The following is a 13533-nucleotide window of genomic DNA, read 5'->3' as shown; positions in this document are numbered from 1 at the left end:
TTCAAGTCCAGTCTCTGACAAAACTTGGGAAAACTGTGGAATTTGATGATTAGTTTAACTAGCATTATTGAAAACAGGGTTTAAAATTTTTCTTTTGCTGCGATAAGTGTAGCTTATAGTTTACATTTCTAACATTTTGATGGGCAGTGCCATTATTTAATAAGTATCAAGGTAGACAAAATTGTCAATGTTCAGCTTTTTAAAAAAAAATAGTAGTTACATATGGTTCAAGCTAACCTTATAGTTAAGTTCTGGTGCTTTAATAACTAGGAAGATAGGTAGCTACGTTCTCTGCCCTGGAATGAAGTTATATAATCCTATACTCTTTATAGAAAGATTTGGTGAAGTTCTCATACCTTACGCCATGTATTACAATGGGAAAGGGTGCTAAACCCTTTTCAGAATGAGGCCAGTTCAAAGGAAGTTATTTTTGATTAATCATAAATTCACTGAAAAACTTTTCTTTCCTGGACATTCCAAATTAATCAAGATACTGGCAGTAGTTTCATATGGGATGTTCATTTTCAATGCAGTTTGTGTTCATCCACTTAGCATCTGTTTATTGGGCGCCTACTACTATGGTAGGCAGGTTGCTAGGCCTGGGGGTGTGATGGGGAGCAGAACAGTCGGCCCTCACAGAGCTCACACTGCAGTGGGAGAAGATGTATGGTCATCAGCTAATCCCACGTGTGTACCTGACAGCTCTGAGAAGTGTTCCAAAGGAATATTTTCTTCCAGACTGTTTCTGTGACTATCTGTTTGCAAGAAGAGGACCATAGTGTACTTACTCTTTTATAGCTACATTTTTAAATTTAATATTTCATGAAGAATTTTCCATATGAATACTTTCCATCCATTACCTTTAATCATACCACAGTAGCCCATTATATTTGACCACTTAAATTGTTGCCAGTTTTTCTCCTATTATAAATAATTCTGAGAAAATATATGGTTTAGGGAGCATATTAGTTAGGGTGGGCTAAGTAGCTGAAACAGTAGACCTAAAATATAATCATTTGAATGCAGTACAAGTGTCTGTTTTTCACAGAACTGCTCAAGGTGAATGTTCTAGGAAGTGCTCTGCCGTCCAGAGACCAGCCTGATGCCGGCTTTGCCACTGAGCCTGTGGCCTCACATGGCTCTGATTCTGCTCTCTTAGTCATTGCCAGCGCCACCTGAAGGGAGCTGGTGGCTCAGGGGCTCCCTGTGCCAGTGACAACCACCAAAGTGGTTTTTTAGCGTAGTTCCATAGCCTGTTTGGTTTTATTTGTTTTCTTGTTTCTGTGCCTGTCTCTTGACTCATTAGGGGCTGCCTTGAAGCCATTCAACTAATGGGCCTGAGTGGGAAGGGAGCAACTTTAATCTGATTTTTGCTTAGCACTAGCTCCCTCTTTTTGGCTTACTGAGAAAACTTGGAAAGTTAAGGCAGAGGTCTGCACACCTACCCCCTGTTTCTGTATGCCTGAGAGCAAAGAATTTTTTTTATATTTTTTAATCATTGAGAGAAAAACATTTTGTGACACATAAAAATTATATGAAATTGAAATTTCATTTTCTGTAAATAAAGTTTTATTGGAACATAGCCACACTTCTTCATTTATGTATCGTTTATGGCTGCCTCCATGCTACCAGAGAGCTAAGTCATTGCAACAGAGATTGTATGGCCTACAAAACCTAAAATATTTATTTATTATAAGAGATAATCTCTTATAATTTGGGGTAAAGAAACTGTTGATTTGTCCAGTGTTATAAGGCCTTTATTTCTGGACTTTGTCTATTCCCTTTCATAACTACCTGCAAACCAGCTAATTCTTTCCAGAGTTCAGCACTCATAAAACCTTCCTGAAAACAGCAATAAACACTATCAGGTGACTCTTAGCTATTTCATATAGAGTTGTCAGCTCCAGTAGCCACGTGTTCTGCCTTCTAAATTGTCACATGCTTGATTTCACTAAATCTTCTGCCACAGCATGACAAGGGCTTCTAGCTTTCTGGCTTGTAACCTCTGTTCCCTGTCCACTTGACTGTTAATTGAGTGCCTCACATTTTAGATTGAAGCCAACACCGTTACTCTAGATGACACTGCAGGTATTAGTGAGGGTAGTCTATGCTGCAAGTCAGACCTAAAGTGTAACAGGGCTTCATATCTCTGTAAAATAACAACAAAGTGTAGCTTTTGTGGGTTTAGCAGTGGTGGGGACACTGGGGTTGGGGGTACATTCTGCCCTTCTTAGTTATTTAGGGACCCAACTGACAGAGTTCTGCCATCTTCAGTTTGTGGTTTTCAATGTCACAGGACTTGGTCTTTGCCATTCTAGCTCATGGGAACTGGAAAAGGTCCGGAGAAGGATTCAAAGTAAGATGTATGGCCTAAGCCTGGATGTGGCCCACAACATATCTGTCTACATTCCGTGGAGAGAACTAGTCACAGGCTGCCCCTAACTGTGGTAGAAGCTGATCAAATAGTGTAGCTGGGCATTTGCTGGGGAGGTTGGGAGTGGGGGCAGGGAGAACAGATTTTGATAGACAGCAAGCATTCTGCCACCAAGAGGGTTCCAGAGGTGTATACTTTCTTAATATTCCTTGAATGAAGTAGGCTGGGTTGTGAAGAGTTTGCTGTTGAACAGGTTTATTTATAGGAAAAATACTTATGCAAATGTAGTTTTTAAATACAACTCTACAAATGAATTGTTCCTGAATAAAATATGCATGTATTTTCAGGCTATTGCACATTATGAACAATCTGCTGATTATTACAAAGGAGAAGAATCCAATAGGCAAGTATTATTTTTCTAATATAATTTAATGGGTTTTATTACATGTGATAAAAGACAGATCTTTATACTCTGAGTATATTTGACTGTGTCAAATGAAGGTGTACTGGGGCCCATGTGCACATCCTTTATTTTTCCATTGGCCTGTTATTTACTCTGCTCTGGTTCTTGATTTCAGCTCAGCTAACAAGTGTCTGCTGAAGGTGGCAGCATATGCCGCCCAGCTTGAGCAGTACCAGAAAGCCATCGAGATCTATGAGCAGGTGAGGATACTGGTGTCTCCTCAGAAGTCATTCTGAATTATTTTTTTAAATTAAACTTACTTAATTTTTTGCATTGAGATATAATTCACACGTCATGTAATTCATCCTTTTAATGAGTACAATTCAGTACTTTTTAGTGTATTCACAAAGTTGTATAACCACTGCTGCTACCTAATTCTAGAACATTTTCATCACCCCCAAAAGAAACCCAGTGCCCCGTTCTCCCCTTCTCCCAGTCCATGGAAAACACAATCTGCTTTCTGTCTCTGTAGATCGCCTATTCTGAACCTTTAACATGTATGGAGTCATACAATATGTGGCCTTTTGTGACTGGACTCTTTTGATAGCATATTGCTCTCAAGGATTATTGAGTTGGTCTGAGGGTTGTGGGTTATTGTTAAGCTGATTTAACATTGTCTCCCCCACAACGATGTTGGACTCGCTTATTAAAAAAAAAAGGATTATCCACGTTGTCATATGTATCAGTACTTCACTGCTTTTCCTGTCTGGGTAATACTCTGTTTATCCATTTATCAACTGAAGGCCATTTGGGTTTTGTTAATGTTTTTGTGGGAGTATGTTTTCAGTTCTCTTAGTTATATACCTAGGAATGGAATTGCAATTGCTGGGCCATGTTGCAACTTTTTGATGAACTGCCAAACTTTTTCACAGTGGCTGCACTATTTTATCTGCCCACCAGCAACGCGCAAGGTTCTAGTTTCTCCACATCCTTACCAACACTTACTGTTTTCTGGGTTTTTTTTTAAATAATAGTTACTTTAATGAGTGTGAAGTGTTGTCTTGCCTCCCAAGTCACTGGGACTACAGGCACGTGCCACCACACCTGGCTTCACTGTGTTTTTAATTTACAGCTCACTAACAATTCGTGATGTTGAGCATCTTTTCATGTGTTTATTGGTTGATTTTGTATCTTCATTAGAGAAATGTCTATTTCAGTTCTTTCCCCAGTTTTTAATTGGATTATTTTTGGTGGTAAATTTTAGGAATTCTTTATATATTTTGGATATAAATCCCTTATCATATATGTGGTTTGCAAATGTTTTCTTCTAATCTGTGGGTTTCCTTTTTACTCTGTTATTAGTGTCCTTTGATGCACAGACATTGTTAATTTTCATGATTTCCAATTTGTCTATTTTTTCTTGGATTGTGTGTGCTTTTGTTTTCATAGCCAAGAAATTATTGCCAAATCTAACCCTTTTTTGTTCTAAGAGTTTTATAGTTTTAGTTCTTAGATTTAGGTCTTTTTCCATTTTAATTTTTGTATATGGTATCAGGTAAGGGTTCAACTTTATTCTTTTGTATATGGAGATCCAGTTTTTCCAGCACTGTTTGTTGAATAGACTGTCTTTTCACTATTGAATGGTATTGGGACCCTTGATGAAAATTATTTCACCAGTATGAGAGGGTTTATTTCTGGGCGCTCTTTTCAATTGATCTATTTATCTATCTTCTTACCAGTGTTATACTGTTTTGATTACTGTAGCTTTGTGTAAAATTTTGAAATCAGGGCCGGGTGGAGTAGCTCACAGCTATAATCCCAGCACTTTGGAAAGCCGAGGCAGGAGGATTGCTTGAGGCCAGAAGTTTGAGACCAACCTGGGCAACACAGCAAGATGCTGTCTCTACCAAAAAAAAAAAAAAATTTAAGTTAACCAGACATTGTGGTCCACCTACTGGGGAGGCTGAAGTGGGAGGATTGCTTGAGTCCAGGAGTTTGAAGTTTCAGTGAGCTGTGATCATGCCACTGCATTCTAGCCTGTGGACGACAGAGAAAGACCCTGTCTCCCAAAGAAAAAAGAAAATGAGACAGAAAAGTTTTGAAATCAGGAAATGTGATTTTATTCTTTTTCAAGGTTCATATGAATATTAGGATCAGCTTGGTAATCCTTGCAAAGAAGCCAGTTTGGAATTTAACAGAGATGGTATTGAATGTATAGAACAATTTGAAGAGTCAAGTTTTCCAGAGAAACAGAACCAATGGGAGGTGTGTGTGTGTGTTTGTGTGTAAAGAGAGAGAAAGGTAAGGATTGTAAGGAATTGACTCACTTGATTATGGAGGCTGAGAAGTCTTTTTTTTTTTCCCAGACAGAATCTTGCTCTGTTGCCTGGTAGAGTGCCGTGGTGTGAGCTTAGCTCACAGCAACCTCAAACTCCTGGGCTCAAGCGATCCTCCTGCCTCAGCCTCCTGAGTAGCTGGGACTACAGGCGTGTACCACTACGTCTGGCTAATTATTTATTTTTTATATATATTTTTAGTTGTCTGGCCAAATTTCTTTATATTTTTTAGTAGGGATGGGGTCTCACTCTTGCTCAGGCTGGTCTTGAACCCCTGAGCTCAAGCAATCTTCCCACCTTGGCCTCCCAGAGTGCTAGGATTATAGGCGTGATCCACCATGCCTGATCTGGAGGCTGAGAAGTCTTAAGAGCTGCAGTGGGCAAACTGAAGATCCAAGAGAACTGATGGTATATCAAGTCCAAAGGCCTGAGAACCAGGAGAGCTGGTGGTGTAAGTTCTAGTCTGAGTCTGAGTATGAAAGCAGGAGAAAACCAGTGTCCCAGCTCTCTAAGACAGTCAGGCATTAATTCTCCCTTACTTAACCTTTTGTTTTATTCAGCCTTTCAATGAATTGGATGAGACCCACCCACAGTGGGGAGGGCAGTCTGCTTTACTCATTCTTACTGATGCAGTTGTTAATCTCATTCAGAAACACCTGCACAGATACACCCAGAATAACTCTAAATATTTGGACACCCTGTGGCCCACCTGAGTTGACACATAAAATTAACCATCACAGAGTGTAGCCATCCTAACAGTACTAAGTCCGACAGTCTATGAATACAGGATGTTTTTCCATTTATTTAGATCTTCTTTAATTTTGTTCAATGATGTTTTGTAGTTTTAAGTGTACAAGTTTTGTACATTAGTGAAATATACTCCAAAATGTTTTATTCTTTTTAATGCTATTACAAATAGAATTGTTTTCTTAATTTCTTTTTGAGGTTGTTAATTGCTAATGTATAGAAATGTGATTCAATTTTGTTTATCAATATTGTATCCTACAACCTTGCTGAACTTGTTTATTAGCTCTAATAGATTTTTCTGTGGGTTCCTTAGGATTTTCTACATATAAGTGTCATCTGGAAGCTTTACTTTTTCATCTCCAGTCTGAATGCTTTTTACTTCATTTTCTTATCATTTGCCCTGGCTAGAACAACTAGTATGGTGTTGAATAGAAGTGATAAGAGCAGACATCCTTGTCTTCTTCCTGGTCTTATAGGAAAAGCTTTCAGTCTTTCACCATTAAGTGTGTATTAGCTGTGGGTTTTTTGTAAATAGCTCTATCAGTTTGAGGAAGTCCCCTTCTCTTTGTTGTTTGTTGAGTGTTTTTATTAACAAAGAGTGTTGGATTTTGTCAAATGCTTTTTTGCATCTATTGAGCTGAGCATATGATTTTTGACCTTTATTCCATTAATACAGTGTATTACATTGATTGATTTTTTTGTATGTTGAACCAACTTTACATTCCTGGAATAAATCCTACTTGGTCTTGCAAATTTTGGGAGCCCCCAAGAATGCCCACAGTTTGACAATTTGTAAGAAGGACTCACTGAAAGCTGTTATTCTCACAGTTGTGGTTTATTGCAGCCAAAAGGATATAGATTAAAAACAATCAAAGGAGAGGCTAAGAGGGCAGGGTCCAGGAGAGTTCCCACTATGGAGCTTGCAGGTGTCCTCTCCCAGTGAGGTTGTGTAGACAGCACACACTTCTCCCAACAGACGTGTGAAAATACACATAGAGTATTGTCAACCATGGAAGCTCATGTGAACCCAGTGGGGCTCAGTAACATAGACATGGTGGACCACACTTGTGGTTAACCTTATTCTCCACCCCTCCATGGGTTGGACATTCCAAGGGTTTAGAGATTACTTCCCAGGAGCCACAGGCAAAAGCCAGACCTCTCTTTGGGTAAGATTAATCTTTTACTGCACAGTCATGGTACGTAATCCTTTTTTGTAAGTGCCAGAATTGGTTTGCTAATATTTTGTTGAAGATTTTACATGTATATATTCATAAGGGACATTGATCATTAGTTTTCTTTTCTTGTTGTATCTTTGTCTGGTTTTTAAATCAAGGTAACCCTGGCCTCAGAGTGAGTTAGGAAGTGAAGTGTTCGTTTCTCTTCTATTTTTTTGGAAGAGTATGTAAAGGATTGGTGTTAATTTTTCCTTCAGTATTTGGTAGAATACAGTGATTTTCTCTGTTTTTCTATTTTCATTGATTTCTGTTTTCATTATTATTCCTCCCTTCTGCTTTCTTTGGATTTGTTTTGTTCTTCTTTTTCCAGGTACTTGAGGTGGAAGCTTAGCTTACTGATTTTCTTCTGTGTTATGTATGCATTTTTAGTACTATCACTTACCCTTTTGGCACTCAATTGACTGTATTTCACAATTTTGTTACATTATTACTTTGATTTTAATTTGGTTCATTGCATTTGTTGATTTCCCTTGAGACTTCATTGATCCATGGATTATTTAGAAGTGTTTTATTTAATTTCCATGTGTTTGCTGGCGATTTTCCTGTAATCTTTCTGTTTTTGATTTCTAATTTGATTCCACTGTGGTGAGAGAATATACTCTGTGATTTTAATTCTTAAAAATTGGTAAAGAGGTTTGTTTTATGGACCAGAATATGGTCTGTCTTGGTATGTATTTTATGGTCCTTCTGTTGTGGTATGATATGTTCTATAAATGTTGATTAGCTCCTGTTGCTTGATGGCATTGTTGAGTTCTTTAATATACTTGCCAATTTTCTTTGTATTTCTATCCATTGTTGAGAGTTGGGTGTTGAACCCTCCAACTAGAAGTGTGAGTTTCTCTATTTCTCCTTTCATTCTGGCAGTCTTTCTTTACATATTTTGCAGCTTTGGATTGCTGTTCTCTTTGATGGATCTACCCTTTTATCATTATATAATGTTCTCTGTCTCTAGTAATTTTCTTTAACTCTATCTACTTTATTACCTTCTCCTGTTTTCTTTTATTAATGTTTATATGTTTTTCTATTATTTTTCTTTCAATCTGTCTGTATCATTATAACTAAAATGATTTTCTTGAGTTTCTTATAGTTGGGTCCTGTTTTTTAATCACTCTGCCAATCCTGTCAAATTGGTATATTTAGATCATTCCCATTTAATGTAATTATTGACATATTAGGGCTTAATTCTGCCATTTTTTTTCTTTCTATTTTTGCTTTGCTTTTAATTTATGTTTTCTTTTTCCAGAATTTTTTTGGGTTACTTGATTTCTGTAGTGTTTTTTGAGTACAGTTGTTTCTCAGTACCGTAGAGGACTAGTTCCAGGACCTCCTTCATATACCAAAATCCAAACATACTCAAGTCCCATGATCAGCCCTGTGGAACCTGCATACATGGAAAATTGTGTATTTACCCTCTGTTTACTTGGATTTCTCATTCCCTCAAATACTTTATTTTCAATCCTCATTTAGTTGAAAAAAATCCATGTATAAGTGGACCTGTGCAATTCAAACCCGTGTTGTTCGATGGTCAGCTGTATAGCTCTTTGAATAGATTTTTTAGTGCTTGCTCTAGGTATTACTTGACATTTACATAACTTGTCATAAACCAATGGTATCATCATTTTATCAGTTCTGGTGAAATACAGAAATCCTACCTCACTTTACTTTCCCCGTTCAGTTGTCTTAAATGTTTCCTCTACATACATTTAGAACTATATTAGTCAGAATTTTTGCTTCAGCCATCAAACGTAATTTTAAAAACTCAAGTAGATAAGGAAAGCCCATTGCATTTACCCATATTTTTGCTTACCATGTTCTTTCTTCCTTCCTGATCTTCCAAGATTCATTTTTTTATTATTTCCTTTCTACTCAGAGAACATCATTTTGCCATTTTTTTAAGGTAAGTCTGCTGGCAGCACATTCTCTTAATTTTCTTTCGTCTGGAAATCTCTTGATTTCCCCTTCATTCCTGAAGTGTATCTTCCCTGGGTGTACAATTCTAAATTGATAATTATTTTCCTTTAATTTAAAAAGAAAAGTGTAATTTATGGCCTCCATACATTTTGATGAGAAGTTTGTTGTCATTCAAGTTGTTTTTCCCCTGTAGGTAAGGTGTTGTTCTCTGTCCACTTTCATAATTTTTTTCTTTGTCTTCAGTTTTTAGAAGTTTAATCATAACATATCTTATATGAATATATTTGATTTTATTCTATTTGGGTTTTACTAAACTTCTAGAATCTGTAGATTTATGTTTCTTGCCAAATTTGAGAATTCTTTAGCAATTAGTTCTTCAAGTGCTTTTTCAGCCCGTTTCTCCTTCTCCTCCCCTTCTAGAACTCAGATGACAGAAAAGTTAGACCTTGTTTTATAGTCCCTTAAGTCCGTGATGCTGTGTTCATTTTTAAGTTAGTCTTCTCTCTGTTGTTCAGACTGAGTAATTTCTATTGTTCTGTCTTCCAGTTCACCGATTCTTTCCTCTGCCCCATCCTTTCTGCTGTTGAGCCCACCTACTTTTGATGTATGTTATCGTGTTTCTCGGTTCTAAATTTTTCATTTTGTTTTTCTTTATATCTTTTGGTTTTTTCACAGTGACTTTTTCTTTGTTGATGCTTTCTGTTTTCTCATTAGTTTCAAGTGTTTTCATAATTGCTTCTTGAAGCATTTTTATGAGGGCTCCTTTAAAATCTTTGTTAGATAATTCTAACGTTTCTATCATCTCGGAATTGTCACCTATTGTCTTTTTTATTCAACTTGAGATCTTCCTGTGTTTTTGCTATTACAAATGCTTTTTGGTTGAAAACAAGGCATTTTCACATTAGGTTATGAGACCCTCGATCTCATTTAAACCTTTTCTTTTGGCTGGCCTTCTATGACACTCATCTGGCTGGGGAAAGTTGAGGTGTTGCTTCATTACTACCAGGTAGAGGTGGAAGTTCAAGCTCCCCACTAGGCCTCCACTGACATCTGAGGGGGCCTGGTTACCCCTAGGCAGAGGCAGGCATCCCAGCTCCCTACCTGGTGTCCACCAACACCATGCGGGGGTTGTTGTTGTTTTCATTTGGTGATGATGAAAGTCTTCACCCTCCACTAGACCACTTCTGACACCTCCCGGCTGGGAGATGGAGGGGCACCTTGTTCCTGCGGGATGCAGGTGGAATCCAAACTCCTAGTGTGGTCTGCACTGCCTCAGTGGCAGGGTGGAGGGCAGGATAAAGCCTCAGCTCCCTGTTTGGCCCTCCCTGAGGCCACCTTGGCCGGGGTGCTGGACTCCTCCTTACAGTCCTGCAAGAATGGGCACCACGACTCCCTTCTTAGCCTTGATGATATGGGAGCAGGTCATTTTTCTGTTGTATTTGGCTGGAGCAGAGAGGTACTATTTAAATGTTTTCTTTCTTGCTAGGCTGCCCCTTTCCTAGTCCTCTGGCTAGAGAGAGCAGGCTTCTGTCTGTTCTCTTTTTTGGTCTGCACCTACTGGCATTTCTGGGTTGCTGGTTCTTCACTTCCATGCTATAGGTATAGGAAGAAAAAAGAAAACCCGGGAGCCTACCATCATGTTTTGCCTTGGGCCTTAAAGTCCCTAGCTGGTCTTCCCTCTTTTGTCCACCACTCATAGACATTTGTTTTATATTAAATGGTCTTAGTTGTGCTTAGTGGGAGGAAGAGGGGAAAGGATGTCTCCTCCATCTTTCTGGAGGCAGAAGTCTTCCAGATTATTTTCAACAGGTTAGCACTTTGTATATTTAATATTCTTGTCTAGTAAGATTTTCTACTATATGGTGTTGGGTTAAAAGAATGTATCTCACAGCTAAACTAACATAAGATATGTAAGTATTTTCTAAAAGGCAACAGATAAGAATTGTTTTGCCTAATATAAGAAGGTAAATCTTTTAAATTTAACTGTTTTCTGTGCCTAGGTTGGGGCAAACACAATGGATAATCCTTTGTTGAAGTACAGTGCAAAGGATTACTTCTTCAAAGCAGCCCTCTGTCACTTCATAGTGGACGAGTTGAATGCCAAGGTAAGGAGTCCTCTGTGAACAGCCCTCACGCACGTACTCTGCTGTTCTTGATGTCATTTCGTTTGGGTTTTAGTAGCAAGACTAAATTGGGTTCATTCAAAGTAATAATAATTCTGTGATATATGTCCCAGCTGTAATCTTTTAACAGCTGCCAAAGCTATTCTTTTAAAGTTTTTGGGTAGCCACATTTCCTTTAGTAGTTTGCTTTAAAGAAATTAGGGGTCTGGGCACGGTGGCTCAAGCCTGTAATCCCAGCGCTTTGGGAGGCCAGGTGGGAGGATCACTTGAGCTCAGGAGTCCGAGGCTGCAGTGAGCTGTGATGGTGCCACTGCACTCCAGCCTGGGTAGCAGAGCAAGACTTCATCCCCCCAAAAAAGAGAGAAAGAAATTAGGGAACTAAGGGGGAGACAATAAAGGTAGATTAACATACCTTGAAAGAAAAAAAAACACTACTCAGAAATGGAGTTGGAATTGGGCCTGGGGAGAAGCGGAAGCTGGGAGATGAGAGACAGAGGTAGGGCGGGCGCAGTGGTCAGTGTCGAGAGTCGGAAGAGCAGGGTTAAACCCCCCAAGACAAAAAGTGTTCTTTCCTCCAACCTCAAGCAGGAATCTAAATGTGATTTATTTGTAATCTGGACAGTGTTAAGGAAGAGCTTCTCCATTTAATGATGAACACAGAAACCTGGTCTGTGAGTTTTTAGAATTAATTTTCTTTCACATTGCCTTCTCTAAGAGGCCTAACTTAGAAAAATGGGTTTAGAAATCACTCTTAATTGAAATTGAAAATTCAAAATAAATGGGTTTCCTGTACTGATTCTGTTGTTGGATTTAACAGCCTACTTCTTAAACACTAACATAGGATGTAGATAGTTCTTCTTGAAGCTAATATGATGTTAAAAGCTTTGTTTCCTAGTTCAGAAAGTCTGACATTGACGAGTGATTTTTCTTTCTCAGCTTGCTCTTGAGAAGTATGAGGAAATGTTTCCAGCATTTACGGATTCAAGAGAATGTAAATTATTGAAAGTAAGTAATATTAGAACTTTGAAGAGCCTTTTTCTATCAGGTAACAATTCCTAAGTGGAAATGGATTTACAATGGAGTTTTCATCTGTAAAGTCTGCTGAGGAGACCCGGTATTTTCCTTCCCTTGTGCTATATGTGTTCAAATGTCACTAGAGTCAGCAACACAGCATTGTGTTCTGAAACAGGCAGTTCAGAAATATTAGTGAAAAAAAGCTAGATTCCTGACTTGGATCTTGACTTGCATTTGAATGTTTCCCCCATTGTGTGAGATATTCGGCAATATCAGTTAATGTGATACGAAGGCTGTTTCTGTGTTTAAAGTATCCATTCAGAAATAGGACTTTTTCATGTTACAAAACTAATTTTTTCATATTTTTATGCTACCAGAAACTTCTAGAGGCTCATGAAGAACAGAACAGTGAAGCTTATACTGAAGCAGTAAGTTCTGCCTTTGGGATCTATTACATTCTGTGAAGACTTAAGTTATAGAAATATCTTTTCCCTTTCATTGTGTAAATTCTGAACATTTATTTGAATATTATTCTAGCGTACCTACATTGTATTTTCCAAAGGTCATGTTTTAATATCTCCTACAAATTAGACAGTTGCATTAGCCATGCTAAAATGCCAGTTGTATTCAGCGCTGTTTCCTTACACTCAAAACTAATTTAGCTTTCAGGCTAGTTCAAGAGCAAATATCACATATATACTTTTATGATTTGTCATTTTAATATTTTCTTTTGAAAATAATCTGATCGAAGCCAGGCATGGTGGCATGCACCTGTAGTCCCAGCTACTCAGAAGCTGAGGATCTCTTGAGCCCAGGAGTTCAAGGCTACAGTGGGCTATGATCAAAAACACAAAAAACAAAAACAGTATGATCTGTAAAGAAGTATAAAGTAAAATTAGTTAAAAATACAATTTAAAATGTAGAAACCAAGTAGAGTTTGCTATATTTGTGGCTTAAGATAAATGAAAATTTTTTTCCTTTATACTCATCTTTTTTTTGTTTTACCATCTTTTGCCATCTTATGTTTAGATTCAAGCAGATTGCTTAATAACTGCCATTCACATGTTCATCATGTCTCTGAAGTGATAGTAGAAAGGAATATTTTCCTATTTATTAATAACTTTTTTGCCAAGTCATTTTCATCCTATTGTAAATTTATTCTTTGGTAATGCATTGAAATGTGTTAAAGGAATTCTGCTTCCACACATTCTAATTCTGCAGTTATGTTTTTCCACGTTCAATGAATATTAATTTACCACATTCCTTTCTAATTCTTACACAGTGTCCAGTTTCCTCTGTCACATTAAATGCACTGTTCCAGTTTTAATGGGTGTTATGAATTTTTCTCATACACACATTCACCAATACAATATCAAAACCCCAGGAACTT

The 13533-nt window shown here is 37.8% G+C and overlaps 1 protein-coding gene across 1 annotated transcript in view; it reads left to right on the top strand.

Annotated features, from left to right (window-relative positions):
* NAPB (NSF attachment protein beta) overlaps positions 1 to 13533 on the top strand; it is a 43347-nt gene that overhangs the window by 26449 nt on the left and 3365 nt on the right. Inside the window, exons 6-10 of the mRNA XM_045529101.1 lie at positions 2722 to 2777; positions 2953 to 3037; positions 11007 to 11111; positions 12066 to 12134; positions 12521 to 12571. Of these exons, the coding sequence (XP_045385057.1) occupies positions 2722 to 2777; positions 2953 to 3037; positions 11007 to 11111; positions 12066 to 12134; positions 12521 to 12571 (366 nt within the window). The remainder of the gene's footprint in view (positions 1 to 2721; positions 2778 to 2952; positions 3038 to 11006; positions 11112 to 12065; positions 12135 to 12520; positions 12572 to 13533) is intronic.

The sequence above is a fragment of the Lemur catta genome, chromosome 17 (assembly GCF_020740605.2).
Source record: "Lemur catta isolate mLemCat1 chromosome 17, mLemCat1.pri, whole genome shotgun sequence".
Lineage (NCBI taxonomy): Eukaryota > Metazoa > Chordata > Mammalia > Primates > Lemuridae > Lemur > Lemur catta.
This window is presented reverse-complemented; position numbering and strand designations above follow the sequence as displayed.